At 40.0% G+C, this 21,292-nt stretch overlaps 1 protein-coding gene across 3 annotated transcripts in view; it reads right to left on the bottom strand.

The window, feature by feature from the left end:
• Window positions 1-10,976: 10,976 nt before the first annotated feature.
• The window catches only part of LOC105452428 (tetraspanin-17), a 21,629-nt gene continuing 11,313 nt past the window's right edge, over window positions 10,977-21,292 (bottom strand). The window contains exons 5-9 of one of the 3 annotated variants that reach the window (XM_011693505.1): window positions 20,074-20,202; window positions 19,892-19,942; window positions 18,158-18,268; window positions 13,086-13,202; window positions 10,977-11,654 (exon numbers count right to left, since the gene is read on the bottom strand). In XM_011693505.1, coding sequence (XP_011691807.1) covers window positions 11,586-11,654; window positions 13,086-13,202; window positions 18,158-18,268; window positions 19,892-19,942; window positions 20,074-20,202 — 477 coding nt within the window. In that variant the 3' untranslated portion in view covers window positions 10,977-11,585. The remainder of the gene's footprint in view (window positions 11,655-13,085; window positions 13,203-18,157; window positions 18,269-19,891; window positions 19,943-20,073; window positions 20,203-21,292) is intronic. The other 2 variants (XM_011693504.1, XM_011693503.1) reach the window with 2 other exon arrangements.

The following is a 21,292-nucleotide window of genomic DNA, read 5'->3' as shown; positions in this document are numbered from 1 at the left end:
ATTTCAAAGAATCAGCTCAGATTGCGTCAACGACCAAGTATAGAAAAATTATAAAGAGAATTTAAATTAATATATATTCAAGTTATTAATAGAAAGTAAGAGCAGGAGAACATTCAAAATTAATTTTATCGCGCTCGAACAGCGTCGAAACATCCAGCCTAAAAATAATCGGATCTCAAAATATACTTCACGATATTGCATTTATGCTTCTCGTCCGATTTATCAGCAAGATTTAGATTTGATGATATTTACATAGGACATTTTGCATTGCGTGATAAAAGCAATTTGTCTGGCAAAATGGACGAAAAACATAAAAAATACATTTACCGTGTCAAATTCAAACAATGGACTTTTTTTACGGTAGAGTAACTGACTGTCCACATATTGTCAGAACATTAGTGAATAAATATTGGTGAATATTTAGATTTTATTTAAGGAATTTTATTAAGGCTTTATTTAAGCATTCGGGATTATATTGTATTTCAAATTTAAATTAATTATTAATTATTAAACTAGTTATTTTCTAATCTAAATTTTTAATTTCATTGTATTTTACGCAATGTTTAAAAAAACATTAATGTGTATTTTTATGTATTTTTATATTCTTATACAAACGATTCATAATGTGAATTTATAATATTTTTAATATTTAAATGTTTGATTTTTTAATTTAATTTATAATATTTTTATACACACTTTATAATGTGAATTTTATAGATAATGATACCTAGTAATACTATTGTACATTTGCAGAATAGATTTTGGAAGCAAAGGATAAAACGTTTTCAAACGTTTTAAAATGAACACGAATATAATAATTAATTCTGAAGTAATAAAAAAACAACGGTTTTTCCCTTTGAATTTAATTCTCGGATATTTTAAATTTAACGAATTTAATATTATTAATGACTTAATAATATAAAATTTGGAAAGACATCAAGAAACTCTAAAAAAAGAATTCTAATTAAAGAGTAAATAAAACAGACATTCTTTGTACATTACGCGTATGTTTTTTTATCTTTTTTATTCAATATGATAAAAATAATTATCGCAAACAGGAACCGGTTAATCCGGAAATTCTGAGCGAAAACGATTCGCGATAAGACTTTTCAGATATCAACAATTGTTTTTTTTTTTTCGTATTCGCGATATTGTAAAGACCTTGCGATATCAATGCTATTACCTTACTATCGAAAAAAACGCAGCGTTTTACCAGGAGAATAAAGCCAATATAAAAGATCTTCACATATTACGTCTTAAAGATATTTTTAATTAAACACAAGTCTGTAATTGATCATTTCTCTATTTATTTATCGCTAATATTATCTACGTTGAGATATCCAACAACTTTTGAACTTAACTAATTGTAAATTGTTTTATCGCTCAGCATGATAAATCATTTTTTTCTCATTGCTGTAATATAACAATGCGTTGCATTCGACGAAACTGTTTTGGGTTACCTGTCTTCAAAATTATATAAGTGTGTATATTTGCTTTCATCACTTGTACGATGATAAATTGGCGCAATTTAAATATTTATAGTTACTGGTCGATGCTTCAATATTGATCTGACAATATGACGTTAATATTCGGCTGTGTTTATCGTATCAAATGTAATGGCCTCAACCTGGCATTGTAACAGCATTTATTCTATACAGTAAACGTATAGAATTTTTGATTAAATAATCTATATCTAGCAGTCGCTTGGCTCTAACGACACGTTTGCCGCAGTAAATGTATTTTCTATTTTTATCTTTGTTGTTTGAACGATAAACCACACCTGCGGGAGGTATGATAACGGTATACCATAATATCCGGACAAAACGTAAAAATTATATATTTCTAATAGTTATCAATTTTCAAAAAGTTACATGTGAAAAATTGACGTAATTATAGTGACGAGGATCTTCTCAAATTGGTTACGTATTTTTTAGACTTTTTTCGTTTCTTCGGGATATAATTATCTTTATTAATTTATTTATTCTGTTATTTTTATTTAAGATATTTCAAAAAAATAGAACAAATCTTTATAATAAAAAATTAACACGTTTAATTTATTTTTACAAACGGTAGGATGAAGTTTAATTCCGCACACCTTTCAAAAATGCAATGTTTTCGTTTCATGATTTCTCGCACGTCGCGACGCAACACGAAGATTTATCGAACGTAAAAATAATCACTTACCTCGAAGAATAAAAATGACAGGTGGAATAATTATCCCACGTTCCACGTGGAAGAAATATACTCGCATAACAGAAACGGCATCTTAGACATTGGCATCAATTTATCGACTCGATAGACAAGTAATCTGCAATTCTCGAGATTACTCAGCATTGATTGGAAAATAATTGAATTATCCAACGGAGTTATCGCGTTTGCGTCAGACTGCCACACGCTCGTGTGCAATTTTCCTGTTACGTATGTAGGTACGTCGGTCATATCGTGTCGCCGCGGTGGAGAATATAAGGCTCTGTTCGACCTAGCGCGCATTAGCACGTTTACATCGCATGCAGCCATTTATGAGGCGTCTATCCGCGGACTCTTATCACGTTAGCTTGGCCCAAAAACCATAGAGCGAAAAAATATTCTCGATATCACACCATAAAGTATGGTATCACGCGCAATAAAGACGAGAGCTCTGAAAGCCGCGTAAATCGTCGTTAACGATCAGGAGCTGCAATCAGCAGTAATTTTAGATACCTCGATGTTACAAATAAAAAGAAAAATTATATTTTATGTCAGTCGTTATAAATAAACGTCAATATCTAGTCTTATCTCAGAATACATAAAATTTATAAAGATAGGATTTATCGGACCACGCGGCAAAGTCGCACCTTGGCACTGCACGTTTCGATGAATGATTTCATCACGCTTTGTTATTTAGACATACCGTCATTACGGCGGTGAATGATGATTATTCTAATTGCTGTTACGCGAGAATGCATAATCGTGGCGCAACGAATGAAATATACATCGACAAAGATGCTATATGTGTATACCGCAGAATCATCGCTTCCCGTAAAATACGATATTCTTATCGATTGCGGGCCACACCTGCCAAAAAGTATCAGACTCTCCAGGATGACCCGCAAACAAGAGACCATTTTCCGATATGAAGGGGGGATTGAACTTGACGTATAGATTAGATAAAGCCAGAGCCAGTACAGTCTATCTAACTGCGGTTATCGCGCAGCCAACGAAGTTGAATCCTCTTCCTTTTTATAGGTCGTCTGGGATAAGAAAACGCGAAAGTAGGCCGAAAGGATTTCGCGATACCGCGGTCGCATATTTACCTCACGGTTGATTTTTACCTGAAGATTCGCCTGATATTTGTGTCGTTGCCCGGGTCGTCATTCTGTCATTCGAGTTCCGCGGATAAAGGAATCGGGTTAAATTTATAATTTAACCCGATTCTCTCACGCGGTAATCGTTATTCGGAGATCGGAAATATCCACATATAAGTCGCCATCCCATGTATGCTTGACATTTTCGACATAAATCGTGGCTTTCGCGTATCTTATCGATTAGAGTATATCCTCCTTTACAGCCGAATGCTGACCGAAACACGAAGATAGACATTTCGAGAAAATGGTTAAAAATTAAGCTTCCACGTTTCCGTTTCCATCTGTCATCGAAAATGGATCTCATACGTGAAAATGTTGAAAATATCGATCCATAATTGAGTCGAGTTTCGAAACGTCAAGGGAAATATCGGAGCGATATCGGGTGGCAACCGTACATAATTAAAGAAACGCAAAAAAAAACAAACGATAACCCTGAGTAGCCCAGCTCCTTCCTCACTTGACTCGGTGGACAATAATCACAGTGATTGCTACATAATGACCGTCCTGGTTCACCGTGGTCTACGTCGCGACTTTCACGCAGACCCTCTCGTTCACGTGTAACGACACGTATTGCGCGAATGCACGTATTTGAGGAGATCTCTCGGGAACGGCCGGTTTTTTCCGTATCCGCGTAATATGATAAACAACATAATAATCGTGTAATTAATATATGCGGGCAGTCAAACGTCACGACTGTATTTACATGCAGCCGGGACGGGAGTTACTGTCGTCCTAGATCGAACGAATTTCACGTACGCCGCACGTCCGTCGCGACTTTCGAGCAATTCCGTCCCAGAAACTGGGTCGCCCGTCGGGGGGGAAGCTATCGTGTTTTGACAATGAAGAGCCGCGCGAATAATCCTCTGACGGTGAACGCGACGTCGAGCGCGCGAGGATTTGGCGCGAAGCACGTCGTGGCACGGCACAAGATTTCCCGGGAGGAGGTACGTCTGGATCAACAAAAGATTCAGAGACTTCGATGAGCGGGGTTATAAATTCTTTATCAATCTCTGACAAGAGAATACTTTCTTTTACTATTAATAAAGATCATTTATCATGATTGATAAATTTATGAAGCTGAAGCATGGTCGTTTTCAAAAACATAAACATAGGAGAAATTTGTTTGATTCTTGTGATATACATTTTTTTTAAATAAATATCCTTTCTGTAATAAAAAAAATGCATGTAGTCATCTAGTGGAACGCGCGTAAGCTTACCTGGAAAGTCGCGGAAATAGCCGGTATGACTGGTTAACTCTGCATTTGTCCGGTTACCGTTTGATGCTACAGTCGACGAAACCGTCTTATTTTCTGTTCACCTCTCGATCGATAAATAATTAAAAATGATTTGTAGCGTAGTCAACACATGCGCAATATACTGATGAAACATAAACGGGAAAACTAGCCGTTTAATGTACAATATTTTATACAGAAAAGATACTCTCTAAATTTTTTGGAGTGAATCTCACCCCAGAAAATTTAGAGTACGTAGAATATAATTTTAATAAGAGAAATAAAATATACATTTTAATATGCTCATATAAATATAGAGCTTCTAAGCAAATTATGCAACGGACATAATTAATGTAAAAAGAATATACTTTATTGTTTATTGATATTCTATATTTTTCTAAATTTCCTTTCAATGCACGTATTTCACGATAATAAAAATAATTTCATGTATCCGCGCAAATAAGCATAAATTGTTCCCAACGAAATTGTGCAAAAGATACCAATTATCGTAATTTTTATTGACTCACACGTCGACGGGTATAAATGTTCATTTGTTGCCCATAAAAACATTACAGTAATCTCTTAGCCGTTATAAGAAAAGTATGTGGCTGTATTTACATTAGTTCAATTACAATGATTACACTTAGGAGTATATGCTATTTACCTATATTACATATGTATATAATTGCACCGATACAATAAATCGCAAATTATCAAAAGATCGAATACCACAATGGCAGTGGTCGTCGTATAATTATTTCGGAGACGGTTCGAAGCGCGATTGGACAATTGTGGGTATATGTATATATATTTTATAATTATTAAATCGAGGCTATGTATTAAAAAAAGGAGGCAGTACGTAAACCGTAATCAACTTATACGAATCTCCTTCATGGCGTGGTTCTTTTTCCGTGCAATTAACGAACCTGAATTCCGTAAGTCTTTTCGAGCATTTATCTGAACGCATTCGTGGCGCGAGGGAGGAAGCTTCATTATGATTTCGCTATCGGCCTTCGAAATAATGAGGCTCTCGTTTCGCTTCCCTCTAGAATTTTTTAACGCTACAGTTTAACGAAGCGAGAATCGGTAAGATCGAAACAGTAAGAACATCGGTTTTGTCTGATCGGTTAGTCTACTCGGACGTGTTTCGCTCTTATTATTTACATTTGGGTGTACATCAGCGCGTGTACTGTACATACACGAGTCATATAAAATCAAATAAGTATAGTCGTGCAGCGTAATTGCGGTGGCCGGGCGTGTCACAAATTTCTTTTCTTAATTAATTATGTTACTTTGATGCTTCAAATAATATCGTACATCGAGTTTAAATTTTGACGAGCTCCAAACCGCTTTAAATCCACACTAAAAAACCATGTATGTACTAGAGTTGTATGCATTAGAAAGCGGAGAGAAGAAATAAGATGTGAAAGAGTTTTTTAAAAATAGGGATGTAACGCGGTTTAGAAATAGGCTATTCGATCATTCTTTGTAATTACCTTCTCAAATTCATTGATAAAATGTTCGAATTTGACTGCACGTTTTTTTGGCACGATAAGTGTGATTCAGCTCGATTATCACAATACGATCGTACGCGGTTACATATTTACAAGATTCGGACTGCCGGTCTAATAAATCCTGTTCTTTTTTATTCTACACGGAAAGAACATTATATTACATTGTTTTTGTTCACCGTAACGGTGTTGGTCAAGCGATTAGACTATCCCTTACTTCCTTTTTTTTTTACAAGTACATGTACAGTATTTACAGGAATTTGAAAGAAGGAATGTAACGTTGTAATCGCCCGTAAGATACATAGTAGACGGATCGAATAGTAAGATATAAATTATCGGTTATCTCGGGTGTGTATGTTAAGTTGCTGGGTCATTATCGATTACTTTATGAAGACAACTGCGAATATTATCCGTAACATTCAAGTTTTACTACGTGCATTGCCATTAATATTGTAAGAAATACCTTAGATATTATTTAAAAAATCGTCAAGTGTTTTTTTTATTCTTAAATATTCGATATGCTAAAAAATTGTGAATTTATATAGAAACAAACTTGTTGAAAATAATTATGAAGGATATAAGAAAAATATAGAAAGTATAAAAACATCAACATGGATTAAAGTTAAACAAGTATAGGTAAAACTAAATAAAGTCGGCGAAAGAAGGAAAAAAACAACGAAAGCAAAAATGTAAACAATATCTTTATTAAAAAGTTAATAAAAAAGAAATTATACGTAATCATCATCGCACTGGAAGGTGAAATGTGCAAACATTTTTATGAAAGATGCGCTGACGAATCGTGCATAGAGACTAAAAATTTATCAGTAGATTTGATTGCGACAACGCGAGGTATGAGAAACTATAACGCCATTTTAGAATTAAGTTAGTTTTGAAAGTAAAACTGATTTCCGATCGCAATTTTCGAAGGACGGTTGTGGCTGCAGCGTAGATCTCTTTGCGAATAATTAAAATTAAATTGCTAAACCAGATTACTGGCTTGATCTTGTGGCAACGATATATAGATACCTTATAAATCTAAGTAACTGATATTTAACGACGCAGTGTGAAACGGAGAAGCGCGATGATCGACGTGCTTGATCCGCGGCTTGGGAAAGGGAGGAAGGATTGACAAGGCAATCTCACGGAGGCATGTAAAACGGGCTAAATTGCTCTAACTTAACGCTCGACGCACTACAGTACATCTTCAAATCGAAACTGGTTTAATTCGTATCACGTGATCCGTATATTCTTTGGCGAGATTGCCTGTTGCGGTTGTCTCGACGAGGATATCGGATCAGGTTAACAACTCGAGTTAATGGGACGATACACAGACTGGGAATGTCGGGTTTAGCAAATTGTTTCGACGATTTTATACTAGATATATATATAGGTATGTATATCCGCTCTTGCCGCGCGTGCTTGCGAATGAAATATAGGAAACCGCGACATACTTCGTACATGCGCTACACATTACGTATATCAAGATGTGTTTTTATTTTTTCTAAAAGAGTAAACCTTAGAAAATGTTTTCGCGATTCGCTCTTCTTCTTTCATTTCTATCTTGGCAAAACAGATGATTGCAAGTCTGTATATGTATACGTACATGGTCGTCGTTAAAATATATATGTACGCATCTGTCGCTCATGCCATTGTCGTTGAACACATGACAGACAGAAGAAAAAAGAGAAAGAGAAAGAGAGACGACATTAAAAACAATTATATATAAAGAGAGCGTTATTATTTCGAGAGTATAATCGTCTTAAATAGCACAGCCTTTGCTAAACCCGCTTCCGCATTCGCGTCAATGGCTCGTAAAAAATTACAATCGTCGGTTAACTTAATTAACTTCTTTATACGGGCGAAACGAGTGACTAATTAACATCACGGATCACAGCGCCGTGAATTCATGATAGAGAAGTCCCTCGGGTGAGTTAACAATAAATTCGCAAATTTTGTCAAGTAACAACAGTATTCCTCCTAGCATCTCGCTAATTGTATCAATATATTCGATTATCTATCGTGACGCAACGAAATTTAGGGAATTCCGTAGAAGCGTCTTAAGAGAAAGATATCGGAATGTATATTTTGCATTCATGCTCGAACTGCTTAGCAACAGGTTATATCATGCAATTGATTGGCACGTAGATCGACTGAGGAAAATACATTTGTGGTTTGCGTTTAGGAAAGTTTTTTGATACATGAAAGGCTGAAACATTTCAAAAACTTAGAAGTCATGTCTATCTGTAAATATGTTTTTTTACGTATTATTTTTTACGTTTATGTATTCAAAACAATCGCATTTTAAATTAATTAAGAATTTCGTTTCAAATGAGATATCATGTACAGTTTGTATTCGTTATGAAAATCGGTAATTTACGAATATGGCAATAAATAAGTTTTTGCGCGCGGGCCAGCCGCGTTAAAATTCCTCGTCATCCAACAGTAAGTTTCCGGAGAAAAATGACCATTTTCTTTCTTCGTTCGCGGCGAAGAAATAAATTTTCGAAGATTCGGGAAAGCCTCTCGCGAAACATTTCCTCAGCTATTCCCGCAAACTTTTGTTCCGTTGTTGTTAAGTTCGAGCATAAATAAATACATAGAACCGTCGCGTTTCCCAGCACACAAGATTTATAAATATTAACAGCCCAAGTTAGCACGTTATGCCACCCGCGTCTACTCGCACAGTATAATGCACGTAAACCATGTAATGCACGTACTCCCCTTCCTTGTAATTTACTACACGATATAAAATGCGGTCCGCTCGTGTTTACCATCGACCCTTCAGCAGCACGTGTCGAAGTCCCTCGATATTATCTTTCCCGCGTGGTATTCCAAATCGATAAACGCTCAAACGATTATCGTAATTTATGTGTTTGCCTGCGCAAGCTGTCATTATTTTTTTCAGCTTGGAATGTCGAACTTTGTTGCACGTAAAATTTTAATTTCATCCGATATTTAATTATATATTTTTTCAAAAATATAATGAAACACAAGGGAGATTAATTGCGCCGAGATTCGAAACGCGATGCAACTTATTGTTGTTTGGGCTCGCAGTTACCATAGCGATAAACAGTCGCATAGGGTCGAAGGAGGATTTGAACGTGCTTCTCGATATACGATATACACGTGCCATGTAGACGCGGTGTATGACAGACACCTGGCCCATCGACGGAGGGATGGAATGTACGTATGTAATCAGGAGGAATCGATGTATGCCCGAGGTGGCACAATGGATCCATTACTGTGCCTGTTTTGACAACCGATTGGGAACAAGGGAAAGTTATTGTATACTTGTGTATGTTGTATGGCTGCCGTTCTCTCTGTCGCACGGCGGTGAGTTGTTGCTTGGTTTACTTGTGCGGCGAAGTCGACCTCTCTCGACTTCACCGCGCCCCCACGACGACGTCACGTTGACCGACCTTATAATGGCTCGACACATTGTAGCTATCGCGAATCCTATAGGCGAGGAGCGTTCGTTTGTCTTTTTCTACCCTAAACGCGCGAAACGTATCGACTTTTCTCGTCTCCGGAGGGAAAGACGGGATTCCGCGGTCGACCGTGTCCTGCAACGGTCGAGCGGCTCCACGCGGGCCCGGAAGGAGCTGGAGTTGCATCTATCGCTTAACTCTTCGCTAATGCATTCATTTCTTGTACATGACTTTCGTACTGAATTTCAATGAAAAATATTCGATTAACGACAGTTAGCAATAATTGACATTGATGCAATCAAGTCGGAGAATTAATTGCATCAACAGACTTAATTAATTAAATCTGGTTGACAATTCCTTGTCTCTCTTTAAACCGTGGCGATCCCGACTTATGTAGAAGATGAAAATGCAGTTAACTGCGATTAGCGACGATAATCGATGTTGATGCAATCAGCCCTAAGGCGTCTCGAGAGAGAGATCGAATTGCAAGTACCAGGCACCGGATGAGATTCCATTGTTTGCCCTAGGAGTATCGATTTTCCGTGGAATCGAGTCCACCGCTTTGAGTGTCACTTGTGATCGCTTGTTGACTCGTCGGTTTGAGAACTCCGGATACACCAGAACGAATATATCCGATTCGAGAATATCCATTTTATATGTATATGTACAATCAAACGATTTAGTCAGCTATATTCCTGTTGCTCAAGTAGTATAATTCAAATCATATGTATATATATTTGTAATTATTTGAAAGAAATATTAGTCAAAAAATACAGTAGTATTATACAAGAGTTTTTATGTAAAATTCTTTTGTTTGAGAAATATTTTGGAGACTTGAGTAACTCATTGAAAGAATGCGTGCTTCCACTAAAGGTTTTGGAAAAATTCAATTTCGATACATTAGATTTGTGTGAAATTTTTAAAGCAATCATTTTAAAGCGGATGCCCGGATCTCGCAATTCTTAAGAAAAATATTTTGGCGTACGATTTCTCGCGAAAAAGTAAATACGTTTCGCAGGCAGCAACGTCGAGATGAAACATTGAGACGTTCCGCTCTGATGAAGACAAACGTTACATCGGACGTTTCGTGATATACTGCGATGCACTCGTCGAAAAACCTTCTTATTGAACGCTCGCGTCGCGACAACCAGCGTCTTCTCGTCAGCATTGTTTGATAACGAGAGAAATTGATCTTAATTAATAGAAATGGACATGGCGATATTAATTTTCTATTCTAATGTCGGATGATTTTTCAAAAATTTGTCAAAAATTGAAATTCGACTGTAATTGAATACATTACTAACTTAAATTTAAAATCAATGAAATGCCAATTTTTATTCACGTGTAAACTGTTCATTTTACTTTTATTTTACTATATGTATTGGAATAAAAATTTATATTTTGGTGTATTCAAATATAGTGCAAATAAATATTATATATATATATATATATAGGTATATATATATATATACATATATTGAAATATAATTATATGTATAAAATCTTTGTATAAAATAATTAAATTACTAAGTTCTGTATAACTGAATAATGCGCAAGTAAATATCTTTAAGAAATTCATTACTTTTGATTACTTCGTCTATATTTACGATAAGAAATTTATTCAAGAGTGACGTTAATCAGCGCGCGATTGCAAGGAATGGGTAAGAATAAACTTAGCAAATAATCAATTTCTCTCATTATTTCGACAAATCAGATGATTAATTGATTGGACGGTATAGAAGGAGCAGGACGGGGCCGTCGCGCGCGACTGCGAAGTTTCTCGTGATATTTACAAGTTGAAGGATTCGAGCGGTGCGAAACGCAGCGCTATCTCGGGCGGATCTGATTATCGTCGGAGAATCACAATCGGCATCCGATCATCGGTGTTTGCCTCGATCGTGAAAATCCTTCGAGGTGTCCGCGTCCTTTCTTCGTCCGGGAAAAGATCCAATCGCAGGAGGTCCGCTCGCCGGAGGTCCGTGTTCGCGTCGAGACCTTGTAATTCGATCAACGTAGCCGGTTAGCATCTATAAAGACAAGATGCTAGACTGCCGTGGGGGCACGCGATTGTCAATGCCACTTCGCCTTTTGCGCGAATATATCCGCGCGCAGATTCTGCGCGAAGCAGATTCCCAGAATCTGAAAAATAGTGAGGACATTCCGTTCATTGCTTTGCCGCGAAACAGCCGCGAGAAATAGAAAAGGAGATATGCTCTCTTAGCATTTTCACAAAATATTCACGAATGTCTGGAACGTCGTTTTAATTGGTATTCGATATAATCTTCTAAAAGTAGAAATAATATTACTTTTACATTAAGACGGTTCTCAAGAATATTTTATAGAGTATTCTTTTAATTTAGCAGAATAATTAAAACGTTTGCGTTCGTCGTTCATTCGTGAAACTACAGATTATTATTTTATTTAAAATAATTTATGTTGAAATAAAAATTTGCGCTGAATTAGGTTTGCGAAAATGCTAAATGTGTGTTATTTATAATTGCAGAAAAATTTATATATAAAGTACATTGATACAGCACGCACACGCATGCACGCACGCACGCACGCATGAAATTTATCAGAAAAATTAATAAATTTTTTTAGTTGAGAGAAAACTACTGAAATTAAATTTATTTATTTTGCTACTACTTGTTAGTAATACTCGTGCTCATGATCAATATGCGTTACATATATTTATCTTTGTAGATAATTGAATATACACATACACATACATAATTAGTCTGAATAATTAAATTATATACATTACATTGAGATGCAATTGATAAATTCTAAATACAATACGAACAATATCAGCATGCTTTGGTATCTACTTGTACAGTTATTAACACACACACGGGGGGAGGTAACGAGAAAATTCATTACGCAAAGTAAACATGAATTTAAAATCCTTTAATGAAATTCAAGGGAGGCTCAATATATTACGCTGATAAACGCACACGCGCCGCCTAGCTACGTGTTTATTATGTATCTCGCATCTATTTTACGTCTTCCCCGCGTGGTAACACTGCGAATGAAATAGGTAACAGTCAATGTTGCAAGCACGGGGGAGGGTAAAATCTCTCACCTTATTTCCTTTAGGGCATGCAACGGCTCCATAATGAAGCGGTCCGCATCGGTGAATACACATTCGCGGGGAACGTGCTAAAATCTCGTTTTAACACTTTGAATCAATGACGGCAATCTTGAGCGACATGGAATATATCTGAATCGCAAATTGAAAATTAAGCGAGAGTTGCACCAAGAGTTTGAGTTTTCCATTACGAGCTGAATTTTAAAATACTCTCAACTGCCGCAAAACGCCCGGACGCTTACTTGAAAATAACTTTTTTTTCTCTCGAAAATTCTCGACCAAGATTTCCATCTTGATGCCTCGCAATTGGTGCTTCATCATTTTACTTCGTCAGGTCAAGTGTTGCGAGCGTACGGATTCGAAGTGTTAATTACTCGCGAGTCAAGCCGAGGCACTTCCGCGCTCGTACCCGTTGAAAGTTTATCGATGCGTACCGAAGATCGGAGCTTGTACTTATGCTAATGCATTTTACCAGCTTATACCTGAGTGAATGCTGTGCCAACCGCACCGCTGGCGATCGCAAGGAGATTTCGTTCTATCCACTCCTCGCCGGCCTGTATGCAACCTTTTTCGTAAATCACTTTGGCGACCTCAAAGTTCTGTAAAAAAAAGAGAAAAGGAAACGGCTACTTCGCTTACCTACGTCGGCCTGTCTGTCCCCCCATCCCCCGGCGTTACGCTTACACTATTATAGTTGTTAGTCTTAGGACAATTTCCCGATGGCGGTGACCATTAGTTAGTTCCGTGAAGGTTTCCGTAGAGAAAGTGAAAGGATAGGCTGCACACCGTTGTTTATGTAACTCCGGTTTACTGTCGATCGCGTCAATCGGTTGCTATTTTAATGCGCGCGCGTGTCGCAATCGTTTTAAACGTTCGTCGCGACGCGCGTTTCGCCATTTACGCGAATTGCGGCAATAATATCGATGCCCGGTTTCAACGACAGTTGGTAGTCGAAGCTACATGAACGTGAATGCGCCTCTTTAATTCAGACGTTTACTTTGCATGTACAATATATTTTAAGTTACATCACAGCAACCTTATTCTGCCCTTACCCGACGAGAGATTTATTTATCGCGAACGGATTAAAACGTTGACGCATCAGCGTTTCGAAAGATTACGATGCGCTTGAATAACCGCGCGCCGAACGCAAAAACCGCTTACGGAACGAGAGGATAAAATCAACGACGATAACTCTCGGTCGCGGCGGCGGCGCCCGAGACGAGAGAGTTCGCGAGAACACTGAAAAGGTCAGACCGTCCCTCGCTTTTACATCCCGCCGGCTCGACCTCGCTCCTCGTTCCGTTAAGTGAAAACTCAATAAGGTACTTGGTCCAGTCGACGCGTTTCCTCTCTGCGTTTTTCACGATTCCGCCGCGAGAACTGAACTATATCACTCGGCGGGAAGCTCGTCCAGGGCGAGCGAAAGAAATGGTAACGTACGTTATATACGAGAATGACGTTCTTAAAGGAGCGATATCCCGATTCTCGGTCGCGACCCGAACAATGAATTTCGCCGCTTAAATTTTCCAGCGAAGTCTCCGGCCGGTAACTTCAATTTCCAGTCATATAAAGGTAGCAACCTAATTTATTAAGAACGGGCGGGGTGTGCGGGGATTGCGCCGGAGGGGCGCAAATCGAGCCGGGATCGTAAAGTGGATCTAAAGAAGGAGGAAGAAGAGGAGGGGGAGGAAGAAAACGGAAGGAGGATTTCAAGCGGACGGGAGCGGAGGGCACGTACTCGAGAAAATATATATATATATAATATATATACACACACACACACACACACACACACACACACACACACACACACACACACACACATATATGTACACGTTACAGCGGTACGCGAAAGGCGGGGAAGCATGTATGGGGCATTTACGGGATGGGCGGGAGAGGGGTGAGCCTAAGTAACAAGCCCATTCTGTTACGCCGTGCCTCGCGCGGCGTTTACCCTCAAGGAGCCGTGGAGTAACTACGCGAGGCTTTCAAGCTGCTACTTCATTTACACCTCCCATATCCCTCTCCGCTACCCAACTTTTCCTCGAACATCGTCCCCTTCGTCTCTCTCCTCGATATGCAGGCGATATTGTGCGACTCTCATTAGCGGGGGCGTTAGATGCCCTAATTACTTAAGAGTTTTCGCTCCGTTCTCCTCCTCCGAAGCTCACCGTCGAAGGACTCCTGGGCGCGGAAACTGCTAATTTATTCCGGCTCCTCAACGTCGCGCGCGCGCGCGCGTGTCAAAGCGTCCGACGACGATGCGCGCGATGACAGCGGCGAGATTGGGGAAGACCGAAGGCGGAAAATAGACGACAAGAGTGTTCTGGTGTGTACCCAACGTGACTTTGGTTAAGCGCAGTTAATTGAGGCTCTGACAGGGCGTAAGCTACGAGTGGCGAAAATTTTTCAGCGGCGCGGCGCAGAGAAGATTAATTTGACGGTGGAAAAAGCCTTTCCGGGCCAACGTGCCACTCGTTTCTATTCATTCTCCGCTGTTCGTTCAGCTACTTGCCAACATTTCTCACTTCACGACGAGACTCTTTCCCCGAGCGCGTTTTTCGGGCGCCGCGGGACAGGCGCGGCGATGGCAGCCTCCCTATTTTAGCGCACTATAATCTGCTGTATTAGCATAGATAACATCGCAATTCCGGCGCGGTACAATCGCGCGCGCTAGCGTATAGATAAGCGCGCGATTATAGCGTAGCATAATCCCGGGCTCTAGCGCCGTAGTATAATCCCGTGATTTTAACGTAATATGATTCTGTGCCTCGGCCTATCGGCCGGTCTTATACGTAATTCTGACGTATAATTGCCCGAGAGATGGTTATTTTATGGCCGCGATATATTATGCGATAATCTTCCTCAATCAATATTAAGAATCCGCATAAATCTTCGATATTCAGGTAGGCGAAAAATCGTCATTGCAGATGCAATTTTAGATGTACGCGCTCTCTGATACGTCATATATTTTTCTTCCCAAATCAATTTACTACCCCATTGAATCGTTTGTTAATTTCCGTAGCTACATATTGACAAACCGACGGTTAAGTTAATCGCATTTTAATAACAAATTTAATTATGAATTTCTCGATAATTTTCGATTAAACGTGTCAATTAATGTAATATTAATGCGCGCCAGTTTACCAGCCGATATGTCAATATGCAATCTTGTTGCGACGTAATTGGATGCGAACACCATCGAAATAACAATAAAACTTGTCGGCCGCGAAATTGAAATTTGAATAATTAGCATGGAATTAATATAGTCGCGCTAAGAGAGGGAGAAACGCTCATGTTCATGACGTGTAAACTGGTTCTTCTGGACGTTTGTTGCGCATCGGGGTGAGGTATAGTATAATCGTTCTAGCGTCAAGATTATGCAGCGGGTTGGCAGTAATTTACCATACTGATTACGAGACGAGGAAAAACTCGTATTATTGCATCGCGTGCCGGCTGCATATAAACGCTTTTATAGAATAGTTGCACGGTACACGCGCTTGTGTGACTTACACTCCTATCTTCATTAAAGTATATATAATGTGTTTAACTATGCGGAAAGTGGTGTTTCCGAGGGAAAAAGAGGACGAACAGTGGCGGTTATCATTCGAAATCACGCGACAATATTTTAGGGACGACAAATTAACGATAATTAGGTAATGAAAATTTCGAGAGACACACGACAATCGTGTATCACAATGCGATAATTCTGCATAAAAATAGGGACAGTGATGTGCGTAAAATATAATACGGGAATACGTATCGGTGAGATAATCATTATCTACCATAAATGTTTGCCGCAAGTATTTGAATTGGCTCTACTCTCGGCGCATACACACATTTGGTTTTCGCAGAATCAAACCTATGCAAGTACACGCGTATTTCAATACAGAATTATTTACTGTACAAATGAATGTACTCGCGCAAATGAATCAATTGCAATACGAACCGTGTGTCGTTATGCGGAACAAAAAATTCTTTCGGACATTCACGCCTCGATACGGCTACATCATATACACCGCGCGTTTCGTACGCGTGACGGTTTTGTTTAGCAGCGGAGTATATATAGTACTTACCGTATCGATTCTCTCTCAGCTGTCGCATATCGATACAAAATGCATCGCCGAGAATACGATGTACACGTCATACTTGCTGATACTTACTCTTGCCCATATCTGACCCATATAACGGAGAGAGATACGTTTAAGCGTATATATGGTAACAACGGTAACATTTCTACATTTGACAATGCAACGAGCGTACGCTATCGAACAAGACGCAGCAAGCAGAACGAGAAACAAAAACGATACGTCAAATTTTTACAGAATGTCGTGGGGGACATTCTATACCGGGGATATTATCACGAATCGCCGGATGTCCTTTTTATTGCATCGATTCTTTTTGGACTCGATCCTCGAGATCGAAGTTCTCGCGATAAAAAATATCGAGCTTTGCGGTTAAAAGGGCATTCGGCGGTGATGTCCAAGACGTCCTGTGCAGAGTCACGTTTCGGTCACGTCTACATCTAACATACATGCGATCACTTTCGTAAACAGCGAATCATCTTTACTGAAAGTAACCGAAAAGCTGGGAAATTGCGACTTTCTCGCGCGTATGCCCAGAGAGCCTAGTCGTACGTGTCGCGATCGAAACACGTATATGCCGTGCGGAAAGCATCGCGCTTAATGGAATTAAAGCTTTAACAACAGTAAACCACTTTGCATCGCGCTCGGTCGATCGCTCCGCCTGCCCGCCGCCGCCGCCGCCGCCGCCGGTTTCTTGCCCAAGTTTACCTTTTCCGGTCTTTGCACTGCGCGTCGGCGTAAAAATGGATCGATCGCGGCGCGTCTGGAATATTCATCACACACGTATATGCCTTTAGAAAGGTAAGTAAGGCAACGCCATTGAAGCGTAATAGCGCGCGTTACGTATTAGATGGTGGAAATACACGCTCGCTCGCGCGGGGATGTCACGCCGAGTGCAACGAACGATAGTCCGCCGCGTATACTTTCCTTTCCGTGACGGCGGTCGCGCTATCAATCTCCGCGCGCTTGCGAGCGTTATATTGGAACGGTATTTCTCCCGCCGCGCCGCGCCGCGCGAAATTCATACGCGCGGCGGTTCCTCTAAAAATCCGCGCTGCCTCGTATTTCTCACGAGATTCTTCGTCGTCGCGCAATCCCGCCCGAATAAAATAGGAACACTCGCGGAAATAGAAATATCACTCGCGGATTGCTGTTTACGTAGACAACTATATCTGAAGAAATATATATGTTATAGAATTGAAATCTGAAAAAAATATATTATAGGACGTCTGAACGTACCTATTTTCTTGAGAATACCTTTATTTAATATCCTATTGTATACATGTATATAACTTCATCTTCAGTAAGCTTGTTTACGTAAAAATATATCTTGATTTTCGGATTTTTTTTAAGCGGAACATTTCACAAAACAAGCGATCGATCGATCGACGATATATAGTTTAACGGATCGACAAATCGAAAAAGTTGTTTCCCAGCTTAACGGACGACAGTTTTTAGGATAAAAGTACCTGCAGAACCATGGTGCTGACCACGGTACCAGCGACGGGTACGAGGTTCAATTCTAGCCACTCCTCGCCCGCTCTTAGGCAACCCCGTTCGAATATACTCCTCTCTCCCGTCTGCATTGGCCCGCGGGGGTAAATAGAAATGATTTAAAAAGCGATACACTAGAGGATATACGTTCGAGCTCAGAGTCTCGAAATTGCGCTATCGGTTGTGGCTGCGGTCCGCCGATAACGCGAGAGAGCAAACATCTAACAAACACACTATACGCTTCGGCTCCCTCCCTTGACGACAACAAGGGTATGCTCTTTGGGCGTGAATGAGGAAACGACTCGCGTTTTCCTCTTAATCGCAAACCCACGATATATAGATACACTTTTTATGCCGCTGCGCGAGAACCCACAAAGCACGCCCCAGGGGAGAGAAAAACTTAAGAGGGGGTTTATCGACTGACGCGCGGGCATAACTTAGCGGTTTAAACCACAGGGGGAAAGTAAGAGAAATGTAATAAGGTGTTCGTGATGCTCGTCGTTGCGTGAAGCGATCCGATGTGGAGTGTGAGGTGTAACGAGTAGGGGGACGGTATTCACGATGGTATACACGTAACATCGAATCTCCTTCGTGTAGTAGCAGATTTTTATGGAATCCACCCGAGGTAATTCGATCGCGTTTGGAGTTTTTATTTTTATTTGCGAAATAAAATCGATCGAGCGTCGAGTACTACGATAATCGTCTCGGAATTTATTAATTTGTACGCGTACTCGTGATACACGTGGGATAATATCGGTGACGGTTTAATACACCGGCACGAAAAAAGTTTTTTATCATTATTTATTCACTCGCGTTTTATCAGCCCGTATAACGCATCGCGATGCATTAACGGTTCTCTGACAAAAAAAAATATAATTAAGCGACGGGAGGGGTTTCTCTCGATGAAAGCGTAATTAGCGACGGGGCGGACTTCGAGCCATTACATCGGGAATGATATACCTACTCTTTAAAATAAAGCCTGCACAGAAGTTTCCAGAGAGAGAGAAGCTCTCCTTCCCCCACCTCACCCTTTCTCTCCTCGCCCCCTACGGACTCGACCATTTTCTCTCTAATTAAGTTCCACAGTTTCTTGACCCGGATCGTTTTTGCCCGCGCTTGTAGACATTGTGTAATCGTGCGCGCGCGCGTGTGCGAGCGACCCGCGCAAAACTACCCCGGAGAACTACCGCTATCTCGGATCTGGCCTCGCGCGATAGAGCGCGATTCCAAAGACAAATTATTCGGCCCCTCCGAGGCACGTTCCACTTGGTTTACCGTACTTTCGTATAACGGCGGCACAAAATGACGCAAGTTTCGAATCGGAAACAAGGCGAAACTAGAAACGGTCGGAATGCTACGGTGTCACCGTAATATGTGATAGGTGTAGAGTATGTACGCAATAGTTAATGAAATAGGTAAAGGAGTTTGTAAAATATATGATAGAAGGACTTTGATGAAGGATGAACTTAAAGATCGAGACACAAAGACGAGGAAGGTAAGAAACGGCCAAAATATATATTTGACCGAAAATAATATGTTTGTAGGAAAAGCTGTTATATTCGCGTTTAACTTAATTTATAATCGTTAACTTTTCAAATCCGATTTTTTATGACACGTTATTTGTCGTATGACGAAAGTAAATATTTCAGTTAAGAAATGCCTAATCGATATTAACGAAAGAATATTACCGAAGAAAATGTTATACTTACGTAACTGGGTTTTCTTACGTCATAACCGCATTGTTTATTTTTAATGATTTCCTGAAACAAATAAGAAGAACAGGGTTTGGCTTTCAACGACAGAATTAGCATCCGACGGGAAATGATTCTATAATGATCCTAAATGATTCTATTTGCGTGGCAAATACTATAATCACTATGGAGAGAATTACATTAGGTTTTCGCTTGCAACAGCTAAAAGGCACGCCGCACGCTTCCCTCGAGCCTATGTCGCTCGACGAACAATTGAAATAATTGTTGCGGTCCCAGTCCTTCGGGCCCTCGATGCCGCAACATTGCAACTGAAAAACAAAATGACAAATTTTATAATATCACGACAAAATCCATTTACACGCAGTTAACGGAATTGCTACATTTTTAGACACTTATGGATTGCTACACGAATTCTACGACCTACACGCCTACAGGATTTCTTCGACTTTTTATGTGGTAGGTGAGGGCAGGAAACGTAACTCGTCGCAATTCGTTCGCACAGACGAGAATATTCTCGTCGAAATGTTCTCCAAGGTTCGGGATATTTTGCATCACTGGCGCTTGATATGATCAATCGCGGTCGAATTTGCAATGAATATCACGAGCGAGTATGAATTTCAAACGTTGTCATAAATAATTCCGACCGGCGCTGGAAATTCAGCCGGTGCAATATTAAATACGCGATTTAAAGGACCGTTCGATGAGAGAGGAAGAAAGAAAGAATCCCGGTCGCGTCCGGTCCGGAGACACTGGGGATAATAAACGTAAGAGAGAGGGGAAAAAAAAGAAGATCTCGCTGCAATGAGTCCGGGTATTAAGGGAAGGGGAGAAAGGTCGGTGGAATGACGTGAGTTGGATTCGGTTGGCAACGAGGCACGGCCGCGATCGAAGTCCTTCATTAAACCCCAATATCTGTCTCCTCTATACGAGCCTGAGGCGTTTTATTCTTCTTCTCCGGCTACCCGTATGTGATCCCCATCAGTTCAGTAATTTTTTTCCGCGCTAATCCGACCGCCTTCACATAAGGATGGTCAGCAAAGAGATGTGCTTTCTATAAGGAGTGCCCGCGATAAAATTTCCCTTAAATGCGACAATTAATTCGTCGCGGCGTACGATTGTGCCGGTTAGAAGTAGTAGCGTCATTTGCGTCGTTTATTTACGACGCAATAATTAATTCATCGATCTTGCAGACGTTATTTCGCTCGGGAAAATCTCTTGCCAATAAGTATAATACACGTTGCACCGCCAGTTAATATTACGCTATATGTATATATATGCAGCGTTTGATTAATCAGCCGGCGAGCGCGCGCGCACGTATCTCGCGATTCTATCGTATAATTAATTAACCATGGGAATATTCGTATTTCTCGGTACGACAGTCGCCGCGGGGACGGGGGG

Source organism: Wasmannia auropunctata, unplaced genomic scaffold (genome assembly GCF_000956235.1).
Source record: "Wasmannia auropunctata unplaced genomic scaffold, wasmannia.A_1.0 LD336031.1, whole genome shotgun sequence".
NCBI lineage: Eukaryota > Metazoa > Arthropoda > Insecta > Hymenoptera > Formicidae > Wasmannia > Wasmannia auropunctata.
The sequence above is the reverse complement of the archived record's forward strand: the minus strand, read 5'-3'. Positions and strand labels throughout refer to the sequence as shown.